The 19,055-nt window shown below is 49.1% G+C and overlaps 1 protein-coding gene across 2 annotated transcripts; it reads left to right on the top strand.

The window, feature by feature from the left end:
• Positions 1-1,558: 1,558 nt before the first annotated feature.
• On the top strand, positions 1,559-15,894 carry LOC101949648 (C-signal-like). 2 transcript variants are annotated; one of them, XM_065567762.1, is made up of 6 exons: positions 1,559-1,783; positions 3,537-3,588; positions 7,033-7,274; positions 8,830-8,991; positions 10,475-10,585; positions 15,678-15,894. In XM_065567762.1, exons 1-6 carry the CDS (start codon positions 1,637-1,639, stop codon positions 15,789-15,791), a joined length of 828 nt encoding a protein of 275 aa, XP_065423834.1. In that variant the 5' UTR covers positions 1,559-1,636; the 3' UTR covers positions 15,792-15,894. The 2 variants fall into 2 exon arrangements, with proteins under 2 accessions (XP_065423834.1, XP_005314219.2); XM_005314162.4 differs by having other exon boundaries at positions 1,564-1,783; positions 7,087-7,274.
• Positions 15,895-19,055: the final 3,161 nt, after the last annotated feature.

The raw sequence follows: 19,055 nt of genomic DNA, 5'->3' as shown, positions 1-19,055 counted from the left end.
GTCTCACCAGTCTGTGCTTGTTTCCCGGGCCCAGAATCGGCGTTCCACGGCATGAACCTGCCCCATTACCACCATGATGTGCACATTGTCAGGGCCCATGCTTTAAGAGAAGTCTGTGTCCTCATCACTCTCGTCACCGCGCTGCCGTCGCCTCCTCGCCTGGTTTTGCTTTTGCAGGTTCTGGTTCTGCATATACTGCAGGATAACATGCGAGGTGTTTACAACGGTGATAACTGCCACGGTGATCTGAGCAGGCTCCATGCTTGCCATGGTATGGTGTCTGCAGGAGAGCAGATTTGCAGCGGAAGCGGTGGATGACGGAATGGATATTTATAGAGAGATGCCACCGAGAATAGATATTTATAGAGAACGACGAGAGGACCTGCGAGGTGAATTCATGAGAGCAGGAGAGCAGAGTTGCAGCGGAAGCAGGAGCCCATGACAGCCAACATGGAGAAATTCGCTATCGATCGAGACAGGAGAGCAGAGTGGCAGCGGAAGCGGTGGTTGGAATGCCAGTTTTTCCGACCTATTGCACCGTCTGCGGCCAGAGCAGGAAAGTAGAGTGGCAGTGGAAGCAGTCGTTCGATGACGACAGTTAGCAGTACTACTGCACCGTCTGCTGAAAGCAATATGGCACCCCCATGGAAAAAAGGCACAAAACGATTGTCTGCCTTTGCTTTCACGGAGGGAGGGGCAACTGACGACATGTACCCAAAACCACCTGCGACAATGTTTTTGCCCCATCAGGCATTGTGAGCTCAACCCAGAATTCCAATGGGTGGCAGAGACTGCGGGAACTGTGGGATAGCTACCACAGTGCAACGCTCCGGAAGTCGACGCTAGCCACGGTACTGTGGACACACTCCGCCAACTTAATGCGCTTAGTGGGGACACACACAATCGACTGTATAGAATTGCTTCCTAAAAAATCGACTTCTATAAATTCAACCTAATTTTGTAGTGCAGACATACCTTACACATTTCAGCCACAATGTTTGACGGACCCAAACCAAAGCCATGACCTGTACTCTGGGATGCTTAGAATGGACCTGGCTATTGTGACTTAATCCCTTCTCTAGCTAACGCTACCCTAGGGCAGTTTTTTTCAGACTCTCCTTTCCAGTTCTCTGATCAATGTTTTCTTTAACTAACTTTGCTCCGTTTCCCCTCGTACCCTTTCTAGATCTAGCAACTGGAGATCTGCTGAGACATGTAGAAGACTAAATCTGCATCTTCAGGGAAATTATGCCAATTTACACTAACACAGCTGAAACTAGAGGTAGCCCCATGAACAAGTTAGTAATGAAAGAAAAGGCTTCAGGGCAGTTTAAGAGCTTGTGGGAATTAAAAATCAGGCATTCTCTGTCACAGTGACTTGCAGGAGCTGTTCAGATAGAGGACTTGTGTTTCACTGTCATTCCACCAACTTAGCTCCTGTTTATTCCAGAGATGCATCAACTGAGTCATTTTATCAAACATGACATAAACTTTTGTAACAAACATAAGCCTCCAGGGAAAGTAGCAAAAAAGTAGGCGGGGATTCATCACAGCAAAATCAGTTCAGAGGAAATGACACAGCAGATGTTAAATTGACTTTACAGAGACAGAGACTAGAGGCAGCTGTGAAGAGACCATGGCAGGGTTTCATGTCCGTAGTGTCCTGGTGACTGGATCCAATCGGGGAATTGGCCTGGAGCTGATCAAGCGTTTTATTGGGAAACCGAACCCACCAGAAGTGATCTTTGCCACCTGCCGGGACCCAGAGGGAGTGCGAGCGCAGGTGAGAAGCAGCTTTTTTACTTAGCTGAACTTTGTTTTAGAAAATATTCTCCAAAAGGGCATGGAATAAAAGCAGGTTTAGATGGCAGATCCCATGACTGAGTCTGTAACACGGTTTCCCAGCTGTATGTTCCCCTCCACCCCTGAAACCTCCTGCCCTCTTAAAACAGGGAACCTTGCAAGTTTCAGGAGGAGGCCTGATTTGGACTGAGCCCAATTTTACCCAACCCTAACACTACTGGGCCAGATCCTCCACTGCCCTGCGCCTTGTGCAGAGTGGGTGTGAGGTGCTGCCATTCTGTTAGCTCCCCCCAACACACAGACAGACATTCTGTCCGCCTCTGCCCTCCCTCTGCACCCAGATCACCCCCAGTCATTGCTGCTCAGACATTGCTCCTACATTCCCCTTGACACTTATGCAACTCTACTGCTGCACGTTAACTATACGCAGCTCTAGTGCGCATTGTATCACTCGCTTGTCCCCATTATCATGTAAAGTATTGGCCCCTCGCAGAGCCGCAGCTAGAATGTCACAGTTATGTTACCCTGTAATGATGGCAGGGAGCCTGGCACATTGCCCAATCAGATACCCGATTTGTTACACATCCATAGGCCTGTTATGCCAGGGGTCCAAGGCAGACCTGGCTGATGTTCAGGCTTGGCGTGGGGAAGGATTTCTGCCAGACCACCTCACCTCCTCTGAGACCCCAGCCCTCCTTCCCCAACAGTGCTGGGACCACCCGTTAACCCTTGATGTAGCTGTGGGGGAAGTGAGATTTGCCTGGTGTCCCATAATCCTTCCTATAGTGGGAGCTCTCCCTGTGATGCTTCTTCCTTTCTGGCTCCTTAGAGGGCATCAGATCAGCTATCTTGAGGGAGGTGCCCAGTATGATCCTGCCTCCCCAAATCTGCAAGAGGCTTTTCCTGGAGGGGCAGGCCAGCAGCCAATATCTATGGCTCAGTGAAGAATGGACATTTTGGTTTGCAGGCAATTCCTAAACCAAACCAAACTAAATAAATTGTTTTGGATCAAACCAAAAATAATTTCAATTTTTTTCCTACTAAATGAGAAGAAAAACACTGAAGATCAAATGAAATATTTTGGTTGACCTGAAACAAAATATTTTGATTCTTGGCATTTTTCAGTGGTTTTGAGGTTTTTTTTTTTAAAAAAAAAATGAAAGGACATTTCTAAAGGAAAGTAGTTTTTGAACTGAAAAAATGAAATATTTTTATTTTTTTCTAGATTCAACAAAACCAACACATATTCGAAAAAATGTTTTGGTGTCACCGAATATGCATTTTAGCAACAAAAAAACAGTTTTGGCCTTTTCCCCCCCAGCTCTTCCAATATCCCCAACCTGACCCCGGATCCCCATATGGCAGCAGCAGGGCAAGAAAGTGTGGGGTAGAGGTTCTGGGGAGGGGAAAATTTTGGTCTTCATATGCACCCACTCTGATTTTTTGGTTCCATGATGACTCATGCTGTTCCCACGGACTTCACTCAGAGCAGTGTCCTGGAGCTCCCAGGCATTACTGACTGCCAGCCACAGGGTCAGTTTCTGCTCTCTGTTAAGCTCACATACCCTCATTGAAATGAATGGGATTGTGTTGTGTGACAGCAGAATCTGTGCCATAGGGCTGTGTGTGTTCTCGATGCCAGGACTTTGTCTGATGGGGTGATGCAGCATTTGTGCCTGTGTTTTCACTTAGGTTCCATAATGCAATTTTTTTTATTTTATTTTTGCTTCCAGGAACTAAAAAATTTGGCTTCCAAGCACCCAAACGTAGTGATTCTGCAGCTAGGTACGTCCTCAATGCATCTCTCCTGCCAACCAGCACGCTGCAGACACTGCATGGCCAGCTCTCCGTTAGCTGCTTTCTGATTCGCAGTCTCGGCTCTATGTTCTCTATGACCCTTTCCACATCCATTCTTTTCCAGATTCCTAGCGCCTGACTAGATCGTAATCACTAGTGCAGCTAAACAGACCACAACTTGTTAGTGCACTGCTAGTGTCAGTGGATCGTAGTTCCTCATCGCTGAACAATGCATAAAGCATAAGAGGTGTTCTGCCGTTCATTCCAGCGTGGGAGCAGGACTGGATCATGCTCACCTTTGTGAGAACTGCAGTGAGAGAAGATGACAAACTAAATCTCAGCCAAGCCTAGCGTCTGCGAGAACAGTCTAGATTGACAATAATAGGGTAGAATATGCCTGAATGTTCCTTATACAACATGCCCTAAGGTGGGGTGAGGCTGTCATAGCAACAGAACTCATCTACTAATACATGACCATACAATAGACCAAGGTGTTGAATATATTATGGAATTACTCAATAGAGATTAGGCAATTATGCTTGTCAGACCCATTCCAGTCTTAGTGCAGTTTCCCCATCTTTTAATCTTCTCAAAAATAAATCTCCTTTGGCCTGAATATTCTCAACTTTGGTCTCCATGCAGAAGTGGTTTGATTTTTTTGGTCTGTTGTTCATCTTCATGCACATACGGATTTGTTTTTAGGTTGTGGCCTGGGTTGAAAAAATGTCTTTGGCTAAAATGGTTCTGAATTTCAAAGAGGCCACTTGGAGTCACTGAAAGCCTGCTCAGGAGAGGAGCTGAGCACCTACATCTATTGGTGACTTTAACTAGAGTTTTCAGCACCTCTGAAAATCAGGCCCAATGGTGTCTCAAGAGAGGCACGCAAAATTAGTGGACGCTTTTGGCCAATATCATACAGGAAGTCTAAGGCAGAGTTGGGATCCTGACCACCTGGTTCCTAACCCAGTGTTTTAACCACAGGCCATCAATTCTAAATGAATGCTGCAGCTACAGGCTAGCTTTTTCAAACCCTAACATTTTGCTCCTAAATCCATATTTAGGCACCTGAATAGACATGATCTGGCTTTCAGTAATCGATCAAGCTATTAATATTCAGGTGCCAAAATATGTCTGTAGGAGCCTAACTTTAGCCACTCAAGTTTGACCATATGTAGCATAAAACTGAAACACAAGAACACTTGGAAGTTCTCAGCTGAGGTTGTCCATGATTAACATTCATGAACTTACAGTTCATTTGTAAATTAACACAAAGCTAGTTCTGAAAAACAGCTTCAAGTTGGCCAAGAGTCAACAGCAACCCTTTTCATCTCGCCTGCCCAAACCACCATCACATCCTCACTTATAGAATGTGTAATAATATAATGCAGAGTTAATGAGGATAGATGCAGCCATGAAAGCAGACACTCCAAATCTTCCCTTTTCCCTTCTCTTCCCAGAAGATCCTTCCTTAGCTTGCATCCAGATCTGCACTGTTAGATGTAAGTGGCATTATCTGACTCTAACTTTGCACTTAAGATCTACTCAATAAACTCTTATTGCACTGAAGTCCCCAGTTCAGTAACCTAGTTATGTTGCCAGGAAGGCACAGGTCAGGACTTGCTTGTTGTCAGTTAAAAGAGCCTTGGCACTAGAAAGATGACCTTCCTGGAAATACTTTATGAACTTTTCACCTGCAACAGGAAATCCCTGGCAGGATTTGTGCTCCCTGCGTCACCTCAGCAATGGAGGGCACATTCTAACAGTAAGGTGGCTAAAATTGGGCTTCAGGTTCTAGGCGATCCATCAGTGTTAGGAGTGAGCCAGGCCTCTGCTCAACACACTAACTGAATTCGCTGTCAGCTGTTTCTAGAGACAGGGTTTGAACCATGCTTATAGAGCTGAACCCTTGTTAGGAGAAAGACCAGGTGGAAGATCCTTGAACTATTAGAGATGTGAAAATACAGGATGTTCTTGAAAGATCACCAATTGTTGCTGGACTATGCTAATGTCTGGTTTAATCAGGATGATCTTTTGTCTGACATGCCTCCCATAGCTCCATGGTCCCAAATCAGCATGCTCAGATTCTCAGCCATCTCCATCATGTGGGTCTGTGTTGTTATTTTCTTTAATTTGCCACGGAAACCCACTCTCTCAATTGCATGCTTGATCGGCTACATGTTTGGGTAGGGAATCCAGGCTGGGGCTAGAGGATTCATTACAGATTATACCATGCAGCTTCGGCTCCATCTTTTCCTGTTCTAGCAGAAGTCAGATGAGAGGTGCACGGGCAAGTCTCCTGCAGAGGAATCACCAGCTGAGCAGAATCCTTTGGGCGAATGGGATTAAGGGCTGCTAAACTCAGCTGTCTGGGTTTGGACTTTGGGATGTTTTCCTTTTGCTGTTACTCTGGCAGAAAAGCCCTGAACTTGCGGCCATTGAAGTCAAAGGCAAAAAGCACACATTGGCTGTAATGGTCCTAGAAGGAAGCACCAAATGACTGGCAGCTTCCCCTGTATGTTCACTCTGAACAACGTCCCTGTAGCAAGGGCCCCACAGCACTCTGCTTACTATGCCTCAGCAATTCCAGATCAAGTGTGCTCAGGATTTGATTTTCTAGCTGCCAGTCTCACCATTCACTCTGGGGCCTGAGAGCCAAGCACCAGCACGCGGATTAATGGGGTAGCACAAGCGGAAAGGAGGGCAAGATCTTGTCAGTCGAACTTTACACACACAGAGCGATGATGAAGTGTGAGAGGGAAGGAGCCAGCCTGACTCTCAGATCCCAGGCTAGCAGCTAGAATAAATGGGCTTGACTCTCATTGACACCAAGGCCCCTTTCCAGCGCTCTGGCAGCATCCAGGGGTACTAGGGTAAAACAAGACTCAAGTCCTGTATTGTTTTTTATAACTTGTAAACAGAGCACATTTGCTCTGACGTCAGAAAGCAACAAGCAAGGAGCCCCATTGAGCCACTGCACCAACAGAAGTTTTCAGAGCAGAGCAGCGTGTTAACGTCAGTTACAGCTGGCAGTACATGGAAATGCAGGTAATGCTGCTGTGACTTTGTCTCTCTCAATGTCATTCTTGGCCCTCTGCCACATTCCCAGACCTGCTCCCACTTCCAGTTACAAAACTGTGGGCTGTTTAGATCTTGCAGACTAGAAAGGACATGGTGATTTTCTTGCCCTTCTGTTTTCTTTGCTTCTTTCCTAGTTACTGTGGTCTAACTTGTAGGCTTTGTTTCTCAAGTAACATTAAGGGGCTGACCCAACTCCCATTGAAGTCAGTGAAAATTGGATCCAGCCCTGAATGCATAATATGAAAAGTTTGAAAAACAATAAACACCTCCTCTCTGAACCAGGTTGGTAAGGGGTCAAGCATCTCTATTCATAACCCACAACTACCATAACTTTGGTGTATTTATTTCACATAGTGTCAGGAATGGAACCAACCCGTGCTTATAAGCAGTCCCGTATTCTCTCTCCAGAAACTACAGACTCAGCGAGCATCAAGGCTGCTGCAATAAAAGCTGAGGCGCATCTGGGAGGAACTGGCCTAAATTTGCTGATAAATAATGCTGGCGTTATGCCACCAAGCACACTTGAGTCAGCCACTCCTGAAGATATGTTAAGCGTCTATAACACAAACGTTGTTGGGCCACTGTTAGTGACCCAGGTAAGATTCCACTTTTGGCTGAGAATCCTAAGGCTGGATTTTAGTTTTAAAAGCAAGATAATTAGCTGAAGAGATCTAGAATTTCACCCGCACCCCCAACCCGCATTTTAAAAGGAAGTGGCCCATTTGTTTTCATTAGACTAGACTTCTCTGTGTTCTGGTAAAGCCCAGAGGTTCCAGTCAGGCTCAGAGCTCTATTGTGCTCAGTGCTGTACAAACACAGAGGTGGGGGGCGGTTGTCAGGGAGGTGTTCAGAGGAACAGACAGACACAGACCCTGCAGAAGAGTCTGAAGCAGTTGAGGCTTCCTAAGGCTTCCCCTGAATGCTTAGATAATACAAACCTGCACATAGACCTGTTGTATTAAATACCCTCTCTGTTATGCTTTGCCATGTTCCTGCTGCAAAGCCTTTTCAGAAGGCTCTTTTGAGGCACTGTATTCACCACTGCTCTCAGCTCCCGAAGGGAAGACTTGCAGATGCAGCTGGGTGAATTACGGATTTCTTGGTTCATTGACAATTTCGAAAAGTCAAAAAACATTTTGCCTCCGACCAAAAATGGCAATTTTTGACAAATCAAAAACTTTTAAAAAGTCATTTCTGGTTGAATAAAACATTACAATGTTAAGCTTTTAAAATATTTTAAAATTTTTTAAACATAAAATTCAAGGAAATTTTGATCCAAAGTGATTTTGAAAAGAAAAAAGCAAAATGTTTCATTTTTTTCCAGAACGTTTTAGGGATTCTTTCCAAAAAGAACAATTCTGTGACATCAGCATGACTTTGTGAATTGTTTCATTGTCACCACATTTGCATGTAGCACTGAAAACAAGTTTTGGTCGTAAAATTTTGCTCAGCTCTACTTGCAGGTGGTGACGCGGGAGATCACAGTTGGTGCCCAGGGGGCTGTAGCCTGAGCCTTGTTCTGAGAGCTGGGAAATCTCAGGATTCCATCCTGGGGAGGTAACGGCACGAGGTGTAACACCTGATGGGGGGCACTCAGAGACCAGAGAAGGTGCAGCTGCCCTGGTAACAACTGACTCGCTCCATTCACTTTAATGGGGTGACACAGGCCTAACAGAGAAGAGAATTTAGTGCACCCACTTTTTATGCCATTGGTGATCCAGACATTGCAAGCCTCATCTAGATGCTTATTATTTATCAGTTAGTATTATTATTGCTTATTGTAGATGGACCTAGCATTCTACATCTGGTAACATACAAGGCAGAATAGAATGGAGTCCTTGCCCTAAACAGCTTAGAAATATAGTGTTTGAAGGCACAAACAGGTTCAGGACAGACAGTGGCAGGTGTCACTAGGACATTCTAGGTGATAGAAGGAATGGAGCAAGAAGGCTCAGGAATAGGTAACTGGGAAGCTATTCCTAGCAAAAGAGGTGCTGTGAAGGCAGGTGGGAAATGGGGAGTGGGAGGAGGAAGCAAAGGGGGGAGCCGGTTGGGGGGATCACAGGAAGTGGGACTCAGGTGCAGGCAGATTTAGGTCTGAGAAGCAGGTAAGTTTGTTATCAAGTACAAAGTGACCCAGTGTCTCCCCAGGCGTTCCTGCCCTTGCTGAAGAAGGCTGCCCAGGGAAGCAACCAGAAAGGGATGAGCTGCAGCAAGGCAGCCATTGTCAACATCTCCACTGTTCTGGGATCCATTGAGAAAACTCCTGAAACATTCTCCTTCATGCCAGTAGTCTCCTACCGCTGCAGCAAGGTATGTCTCCCCCAGGCTAACCAGCCATGGGATAGTCACTGAATCTCATATTTCTCAGCTGCTTAAGTAACCCCAACACAGAAACCAATCACAAAGTGCCAGGACATATGAACTGACCCAGCAATATTGGAAATCAAGGTAATGACCCTTCTAAAATAGCTCTATCTACTATCCCCTGAAACAGAGTATATTTAACCCCCCTGGGAGAGGCTGGGTCTTTGTCCACCTCTCATTACTACTCCATAATAAGAGAATAACCCTCCCTCCCTGCAACACCCAGCGAGGGAAGAGGCAGAGGGAGATGAAGAGCTGTTGGAGCTGCCCCCCTTCAGCCTTGCGGGGGGAGGTGAAGAAACCCAGGAGCTGCAGGGGTATAGTAGGGGCATAATTGATGTGGGGCAGGTGAATGGGAGATGTGTGTGTGGGAGATACCACACTTTTTTCAGACTCCATTAAGCACTAACTCTACATGCATGTTTGTCTATTTCACTCTGGGACAGCATGTACAATATCATTAAAGTTACCATTACATTCACCCACTTTTTCCTTGGTAGCATAACAGGGACCGTCCTCAGCCAGTTACAATCCATCACATTGACCAGGCTCATTCTTAGGCAAGGTGGATGAGAAGCTACAAAGGTGTTGGGAGCCTTTTAGTCTCTCTTTGGGACGTTTGCTGCCCTCACAGGTTCCACCACACTTGGCTCCAATGCTGCTAAGTCTCTTGATCTTACAATCTCCTCCTTCCTCTGCCCCAGAGCTTGTAAATGCCCACCACCAAACAGCCGGGTGTTGTGCTCCCGACAGGCACGTTTTCACCACGAGCCCAGTGCCCAGCTTGGTGGAAATTTCCTCCCACATGTGCACGCTGCTGCTCTCTCCAACAACCTGAGCTTTGTATTAAGACCAATATTTTTCAGCCACCCTATTGCTCATCTGAAGGGTCCCAAGGTGCTGAGCAAACCCTGCAAATGATGCACATTATGTCTGGTGCATGCAAAAGCTCAAGCACCTGACTTAGGCACCCATACACCCCAACACAGGTGCCTGCAGATGGCTTGTGTATACAGCATGTTGGAATCTTTCAAGGGTCATCTCAACTGAGAAACAGGATCTTTATTTCCACTGCTCTGCTGAACATGGCTAGGATTCCACACCCTCCTCCTGCCGAACTCCCATGGAAATGCCCCTCTGACCACTGGGCCTCCCTCTCCCTGCTCTGACCCACCTCCCATGGAAGGCTCCTTCTTCTCTTCTCCCCTCCCCTGCCTTTCCCGTGCCCCAGGATCTTCTTCCCCTGCCACTGCAGCACTTCCCCCCTCCCCCGACCCTGGCTGAATCCCTCAGTTCCTGGTTATTCAGGCGGTGAATGTTCATCATTCCCAGATGCAGCGTCCCACACACGCGAATGAGCCGGGTTTGGTGGGTTGTGCCTGGGGGGTGCTGTGGTTCTGCTTCGGCTCACCATGTGCTTCGCCTCCAGGCAGCGCTAAACATGCTCACAAAGTGCCAGTCGATGGGATACAAGCAAGATGGGATCCTGTGCAGTGCGCTGCACCCGGGCTGGGTGAAAACCGAGCTGGGAAGTGCTCAGGTAGGTGGGCTAATGACCTTCCAGGTCAACATGCAGGTAACGACACCTCCGAGCAGAGAGATTGTGTTGGGAATGATGGGGATGCTCCTGCATTTCCTGTTACTCAGCCTCACAAAACCAACGCATCTCAATCCTCTTGCTGCTGCGCAAGTTTGTTAGCAGGAAAATCTGTCTAGACACAGATACTTAATACAGCAGTAATGAAATGCCTAGGAGAAAAATGCAACATTCACAGAGGTACCAGCAGTCTCCAGGCCACATCATTCACAAAAACAGGCTTCTGATGCAGGGAGAAAGAGCCTTCTGCAGGACACAGTATTCCTGAGGCTATTCAGGAAATCCAGGACAAGTGCATCTCCACCCGACCTAAGCAACAGTGTGCGGCTAACACACCCCACTGCCAGTGTTTCTACGGCTGTATCATGGAGACCTGCTCTGGGCAGGGTTAGACAAAAGGATGGTAAAAATACTGTGGGCCACTCGGCTTGTAGCTTCCACCAACAGAAGTTGGTCTGAGAAAAGAGATTACCTCCCCTAGCTTGTCTCTCTCGTGCAGGCCAGCTGACACCAATTCCGGGCCCCAGGGCACCCTCACTCACTTTCAGCAGGCTGGGGCAAGGGGTTGGGGTGCAGGCTCTGAGAGGTAGTTTGGGCATGGGAGGGAGCGCGGAGCCGAGCTCTGGGAGGGAGTTTGGGTCAGGAGGGGGTGAGGGGTTGGGCTCTGGGAGGAAGTTTCAGTGCAGGCTCTAGGCTGGGGCAGGGGGTTGGGGTGTAGGAGGGGGCCAGAGGGTTAGCGCTTACCTTGGGCGGATCCCGAAAGCAACCGACACACTCCTCTGGCAGCAGCTCCTAGACGGGTGGACAGGGGGTCTCTGTGCACCGCTGCCCTCAGGCACCACCCCCGCAGCTCCCATTGGCCACACTTCCTGGCCAGTGGGAGCTGAGGAGTTGGCATTTGGGGTGGAGGCAGCAGCACATGGAGATACCCTCCCCAGGGGCCACAGGGACATGCTGGCTGCTTCCAGCAGTGATGCACAACAAGCGCGAGCAGGAAGCCTGCCTTAGCCCCTCTGCGCTGCCAGCGGCAGCTGGGGGCTCCCGGGCCTCTGGGCAATTGCCCCCATTGCCCCCCCCCCCCCGCCCATCAGCAGGCTGCTCTTGTGGGCCAGTGCATGCTGGGGTGCTCACAATTCTTAGCACCGGAGAAGCTGAAGTGGCCCTCATGCAATGGTGCAAGTCTCAAAATGCAGCCTCAGAGTCATCCTTACTCTGTCTTGAAATCAGTGTTTTCCAACAGTATGGGCCCACCATTTCTATGTATTTGCAGAGCTCCCCCTGTCTGTTTGTCTGTCTAGCCACTGGGATTTCGAAAATGTTAACCATGGGTGTCACTGGCTGGCTGAGCCTTTAAGGGGAGCTGGACCCAGCCTCACCTGTGGCAGAGCAGTTACACACCAGCTGAAATTGATCAGCTAGGGACCAGTGATTAGAAAAGCCAGCAGGTAGCCCAGTTGGCGTGGAGAGCTGCTAGGTGCAGGGAGACTGGTGGGAAGCCCCTGGATCAAGGTGAATTGCTGCTGGGAGCAGGGTATAACTCACTGGCAAGGGGCCTGTTGAAAGGAAACCTTTAGGGAATAGACAGGCCCCCTACAGAAGACCTCAAGTTATGAGGAAGGGACGCTTCATAGAATATCAGGGTTGGAAGGGACCTCAGGAGGTCATCTAGTCCAACCCCCTGCTCAAAGCAGACCAAGCCCCAACTAAATCCTCCCAGCCAGGACTTCGTCAAGCCTGACCTTAAAAACCTCTAAGGAAGGAGATTCCACCTCCTCCCTAGGTAACCCATTCCAATGCTTCACCACCCTCCTAGTGAAAAAGTTTTTCCTAATATCCAACCTAGACCTCCTCCACTGCAACTTGAGACCATTGTTCCTTGTTCTGTCATCTGGTACCACTGAGAACAGTCTAGATCCATCCTCTTTGGAACCCCCTTTCAGGTAGTTGAAAGCAGCTATCAAATCCCCCCTCATTCCTCTCTTCTGCAGATTAAATAATCCCAGTTCCCTCAGCCTCTTCTCATAAGTCATGTGCCCCAGCCCCCTAATCATTTTTGTTGCCCTCCGCTGGACTCTTTCCAATTTTTCCACATTCTTCTTGTAGTGTGGGGCCCAAAACTTGACACAGTACTCCAGATGAGTACTATTTCACTAGGAGGGTGGTGAAACACTGGAATGCGTTACCTAGGGAGGTGGTGGAGTCTCCTTCCTTGGAGGTTTTTAAGGCCCGGCTTGACAAAGCCCTGGCTGGGATGATTTAGCTGGGAATTGGTCCTGCTTTGAGCAGGGGGTTGGACTAGATGACCTCTTGAGGTCCCTTCCAACTCTGATATTCTATGATTCTATGATTCTATGAGGCCTCACCAATGCCAAATAGAGGGGATTGATAATGTCCCTCGATCTGCTGGCAATGCTCCTACTTATATAGCCCAAAATGCCGTTAGCCTTCTTGGCTACAAGGGCACACTGTTGACTCATATCCAGCTTCTCATCCACTGTAACCCCTAGGTCCTTTTCTGCAGAACTGCTGTAGCCATTCGGTCCCTAGTCTGTAACAGTGAATGGGATTCTTCCGTCCTAAGTGCAGGACTCTGCACTTGTCCTTGTTGAACCTCATCAGATTTCTTTTTGCCCAATCCTCTAATTTGTCTAGGTCCCTCTGTATCCTATCCCTACCCTCCAGCATATCTACCACTCCTCCCAGTTTAGTGTCATCTGCAAACTTGCTGAGGGTGCAGTCCACGCCATCCTCCAGATCATTAATGAAGATATTGAACAAAACCGGCCCCAGGACCGACCCTTGGGGCACTCCGCTTGAAACCGGCTGCCAACTAGACATGGAGCCATTGATCACTATCCGTTGAGCCCGACGATCTAGCCAGCTTTCTATCCACCTTATAGTCCATTCATCCAGCCCATACTTCTTTAACTTTGTGGCAAGAATACTGTGGGAGACCGTATCAAAAGCTTTGCTAAAGTCGAGGAATAACACATACACTGCTTTCCCCTCATCCACAGAGCCAGTTATCTCATCATAGAAGGCAATTAGGTTAGTCAGGCACAACTTCCCCTTCGTGAATCCATGCTGACTGTTCCTGATCACTTTCCTCTTCTCTAAGTGCATCAGAATTGATTCCTTGAGGACCTGCTCAATGATTTTTCCAGGGACTGAGGTGAAGCTGACTGGCCTGTAGTTCCCCGGATCCTCCTTCTTCCCTTTTTTAAAGATGGTCACTACATTAGCCTTTTTCCAGTCATCCGGGACCCCCCCGCTCCGATCGCCATGAGTTTTCAAAGATAATGGCCAATGGCGCTTCAATCACATCCGCTAACTCCTTTAGCACTCCCAGATGTAGTGCATCCGGCCCCATGGACCTATGCTCGTCCAGCTTTTCTAAATAGTCCCGAACCACTTCTTTCTCCACACAGGGCTGGTCACCTCCTCCCTATGCTGTGCTGCTCAGTGCAGTAGTCCGGGAGCTGATCTTGTTCGTGAAGACAGAGGCAAAAAAAGCATTGAGTACATTAGTTTTTTCTACATCCTCTGTCACTAGGTTACCTCCTTCATTCAGTAAGGGGCCCACACTTTCCTTGACCTTCTTGTTGCTAACATACCTGAAGAAACCCTTCTTGTTACTCTTAACATCTCTTGCTAGCTGCAACTCCAAGTGTGATTTGGCCTTCCTGATTTCACTTTTGCATACCTGAGCAATATTTTTATACTCCTTCCTGGTCATTTATCCAATCTTCCACTACTTGTAAGCTTCTTTTTTGTATTTAAGATCAGCAAGGATTTCACTGTTAAGCCAAGCTGGTTGCCTCCCATATTTACTATTCTTTCTACACATCGGGATGGTTTGTTCCTGCAACCTCAATAAGGATTCTTTAAAATACAGCCAGCTCTCCTGGACTCCTTTCCCCCTCATGTTATTCTCCCAGAGGATCCTGCCCATCAGTTCCCTGAGGGAGTCAAAGTCTGCTTTTTTGAAGTCCAGGGTCCGTATTTTGCTGCTCTCCTTTCTTCCTTGTGTCAGGATCCTGAACTCAAGGTCACTGCCTCCCAGGTTCCCATCCACTTTTGCTTCCCCTACTAATTCTTCCCTGTTTGTGAGCAGCAGGTCAAGAAGAGCTCTGCCCCTAGATGGTTCCTCCAGCACTTGCATCAGGAAATTGTCCCCTACACTTTCCAAAAACTTCCTGGATTGTCTGTGCACTGCTGTATTTCTCTCCCAGCAGATATCGGGGTGATTGACGTCCCTCATGAAAACTAGTAACTTCTGTTAGTTGCCGGAAGAAAGCCTCGTCCACCTCATCCCTCTAGTCTGGTGGTCTCTAGCAGACTCCCACCATGACATCACCCTTATTGCTCATACTTCTAAACTTAATCCAGAGACTCTCAGGTTTTCTGCAGTTTCATACTGGAGCTCTAAGCAGTCATACTGCTCTCTTACATACAATGCAACTTCCCCACCTTTTCTGCCCTGCCTGTCCTTCCTGAACAGTTTATATCCATCCATGACAGTACTCCAGTCATGTGATTTATCCCACCAGGTCTCTGTTATTCCAATCACATCATAATTCCTTGACTGTGCCAGGACTTCCAGTTCTCCCTGCTTGTTTCCCAGGCTTCTTGCATTTGTGTATAGGCACGTAACATAATTCGCTGATGAGTGGCACTAGTTTTATGTGGAAGTCAAAGCTGAAGCTCATAGAAAAGGGCCAAATTACAGACTGTGGGCATGGGTCAGGCCTTCCTGGACAGCAACCTATATACACATGGACATTAGACATGGAAAAGAAGATTCTTTAGGGCAGAAGTTCTCAGACCCCTTCAGGCGAGGAAGATCCAAACCAGTTTCAGAGGGTCACAACCACCCTCCCATCCTAGATGGCCAGATACCCTGGATTTCTTTCTGTTGGAACATGGGGTCACCATATGGAAGAGGCTGAGAACTTCCAGCCAGCCTTGGGTACTTTGTGCTTGGAGAGGAAAGTGCAGCTGTATTCCATCTCACACTCTGACATGAATGTTGCAGGCAGACCTGACGGTGGACGAGAGCGTGAGCGGGCTCATTAAGGTGATTTGTGAACTCTCTGAGAAACACCATGGTGTCCTGATGAGCTGGGAAGGAAACACCCTGCCCTGGTGAGAACCTGGCATGCAGGAGGAAGGAATCAAGCGGCAGCATCTGCGGAGCACTCTGGCATCTCTCTGTGCGTGCATCATGAATAAAAATCTCTACCTGAACTGGACCCAATGCTGAGTCGTCTGTCCTCTTAATTGGCTGCTGTTGTCTCTTCTCCTTCCATTGGTTGAGGGTTGCCAAGGTGATGGGGGGGGTGCGGGTTTCAACCCCTCCCTTCCTTTCACCTGCCCAGGAGATGATGGGAGGGATAGCTCAGTGGTTTGCGCATTGGCCTGCTAAACCCAGGTTTGTGAGTTCACTCCTTGAGGGGACCACTTAGGGATCTGGGGCAAAATCAGTACTTGGTCCTTCTAGTGAAGGCAGGGGGCTGGACTCAATGACCTTTCAAGGTCCCTTCCAGTTCTAGGAGATGGGATAGCTCCATTTATTTATTATGTTCCCAGTGCAGGACTCTGTGGTTGACCCCACAGGACCCCCAACGGTTGTCTCTTCCCCTGCTGCCCTGGGGCTGACTGCCAGAGCCCTGCTGCCCCTCAATTCCTCACTGTGAGGCAGCCTGGGCTTGGGCTGCCCTCCCCCCACCATTCCCTCAGGGGAAGCACTAAATCTGCATTGCCACCCTTACTTCAGCGCTGCTGCCTTCAGAGCTGGGTGCCCAGCCAGCAGCTGCCGCTCTCCACTCTGCCTTCAGAGCCTGGTGACGATATATGTAGTGGACATGCACCAGCTTTTGTAATCTGAGCAGATTCCCCAAGCACTTTAGACAAACTCATTGGTAAGGATAAAACATTAAAATAAGTTTATTAGCTAACAGAAAGATAGACTTTAAGTGATTATAAGTGGAAGTGCATCAGAATTGATTCCTTGAGGACCTGCTCATCTCATGATGTGTCCTTTATTTTATATTTTCCGTGTCCCTGGAAAGATACTGTCCCAGACATGTCCTGGTGGGCCTTGCTGAGTCACAGAGTTGAGCAATCCTCATTGTGTGGTGCTTGCACAGCTGTCTCTTATAGAATTGTAAATCTCTTGTTTACAATTCCCCTGCTGATCAATGGTTCCTTAACACCCACCTGGGTGTGGGTCACCATCCTCTTAATCACTGGAGAGCTAGCTGTGGGCATCTCCCAGACTCACAAGATATTTCAATAACAACCATATAGCAAAATATCATAATTTCATAGACACTAACGATATCCATATTTTGACAGAACAATGAGTTTCAGCAGATCAGGATCTTCCATATGGTCTCTGACCTGGCAGGGGTGACCAAACTGTCTTCTACCATTAAAGTGTGCCTCGCAGAGCCCCCTCCCCCACCCCATTCCAACCCATTCTTCACCTTCAGACTTGGTGGGCAGGAGTTTGGGACCTCTGACTTGCAACAGGGTGGTGGGGTAGATGCTTCTGCCCAGTGGGGAGGGGAGTCTTGGGGTTTCAGCCCTGCGGGGTACACCTGCTGGGGTTCAGGGCTTCAGCAGGAGCTGGGCTGAAGCCCCAAGCTCCGTCAGGTGCCTCCCACGGGGCTGAAGCCCCGAGCTCCAGCAGGTGTGCCCTGGGTCTCGAATTTCTGAAGGTTGTCATATGTGGCTCAGAGAGTCAGCAAGTTTGGCCACTCCTGTTACATGGCATTTTTGTATGAAATATGACAGCCATATACAAATGATGAATATGGGGCTTACAAGCCGCTACTTTGAGATCCAATGCTTCACACCCCCTATATCCCGTGGGTGGGGGAGTCCGAAGGAAGAAGGACTTGGGCTGGCACCCTCACCCCTGAGACCCTCCTTCAATGTCTGAGGGCTGCTGACGAGCCCCACCACTTCTTCCTGAGGATGTCTGCTGGACTCCTGGCAGGTTATGGGAGGCCCAGGCCCAGGGCCACTCACCCTCTCCTCATCTTCATCCACCTCAGCGAGGCTTGGACCCTCACTATCCTCAAACTCAGATCCTTAATCCACCCTGGGCACCTCCTGTATGAGGGGCTCTAGGTCCCAGTGGGAGGAATGCACTCAGACTCACCCCATCTGCCAAATGAACAGTCCCCACTCTGAGGCCCCAGCTCCTGCCCAGCTGCTCCCCTCTGTGCCTGTTGCAGGCTGGTGGTCCACGCCTGATCTCCAGTCCTGTGAAGACAGAGCACATCTTTCCCCATGGGGCTGTGCTCCGGAGCCCACAATCCCCTGGCAAAACTGCCTGAAGAAGCCCTCACCCACCTCCAAGGCCACTGCTCTCAGTGCCTCCATCAGGGCAGGATGTCCCTCCCAGGCCTGCGGGAGGACACTCCTGCTACCTACACCCCGATTCTTGCTGCCTTGCCCCAAGTGATGGGGGGGAAGGGGCTGGTCGGATCATTCTGCATGGCCAACACCCCACAAGCCCTTCCCCTCCCCGCCACCAGAAGCAGGGGCTGGGGTGAAGCAGAACAGAAGAAGCAGTGCATACACGGGGCCAATTCTCCTCTGCATGGCTGCCCGGGGACCCAATACCCCTCCCTACAGTTGAAAATGCACTGTGTGATCCCTACAGTCCCCACCAGGGGACAGGGGGTGGGGGGTAGAGCAAGTCCTGTCAAGCAGGGAGAGTGGGGGGGGGGGCACCATGGCAAGAAATCTGGCTCCAGCAGGGCCACTCCCAGCTGCTGTAGCAGCACTGTGTGGCCTCTGGTCTCCTGCCCCTCAAGCAGTGGGGGCCTTGGTTTCAGGCCAGATCTGGGCTGCACCGCTTTGGAACCTGGCGGCCACAGCAGCTTCCCCAAGCAGAGATGGTAGGTGGGGAGCCTATATGGTATCCATCCCCAAGGGGGCACCTGCTTTGATAATGGGCAGAGACCCCATCCTGGGGGACAGGGGTATGAGGATCCCCAGAATCCTTAAGTGCCTTCCTCTGCATCCTGAGGGCTGCTGTAGCTTCAAACTGGTGAGTAACCCTTTCTCCACTTTCTCCCCCGCCCCCCGAGTTAAATCTGGGGAATGCTAGCCAATCAGCACCCCTCTCCCCCAGATGGCCAATGGGTGCCAGAGACTCCCAGTGGGAGGGGCTACCTATGGTTCCTTGGCAAGTGTCTCCCTTGCTGCTGGGACTGTCCTGCTATCACCGCTGGCCCCATCAAGTTCCCCCACCTGTTGGTGCAGGTGGCTGGCATGTGCGTCAATAGCGTTATCTTGATAGGGAGATACGTCCACATGGTCATTCTGCGGCTTGAGCTAGCATCAGCTGAAGGTGACCCCTGCAAACTATTGGGGTAACTGATGGCCAGTGAAACAC

Source organism: Chrysemys picta, chromosome 14, assembly GCF_011386835.1.
Source record: "Chrysemys picta bellii isolate R12L10 chromosome 14, ASM1138683v2, whole genome shotgun sequence".
NCBI classification, from domain to species: domain Eukaryota; kingdom Metazoa; phylum Chordata; order Testudines; family Emydidae; genus Chrysemys; species Chrysemys picta.
This window is presented reverse-complemented; position numbering and strand designations above follow the sequence as displayed.

What these genes read in the sequence shown, in the direction of transcription:
- LOC101949648 (XM_065567762.1), top strand. Translation starts at nt 1,637, where the DNA reads ATGGCAGGGTTTCATGTCCGTAGTGTCCTGGTGACTGGATCCAATCGG. An exon ending in CAGAGGGAGTGCGAGCGCAG is followed by an intron (nt 1,784 to 3,536) that starts GTGAGAAGCAGC and finishes TTTTGCTTCCAG; the next exon opens with GAACTAAAAAATTTGGCTTC. An exon ending in CGTAGTGATTCTGCAGCTAG is followed by an intron (nt 3,589 to 7,032) that starts GTACGTCCTCAA and finishes TATTTCACATAG; the next exon opens with TGTCAGGAATGGAACCAACC.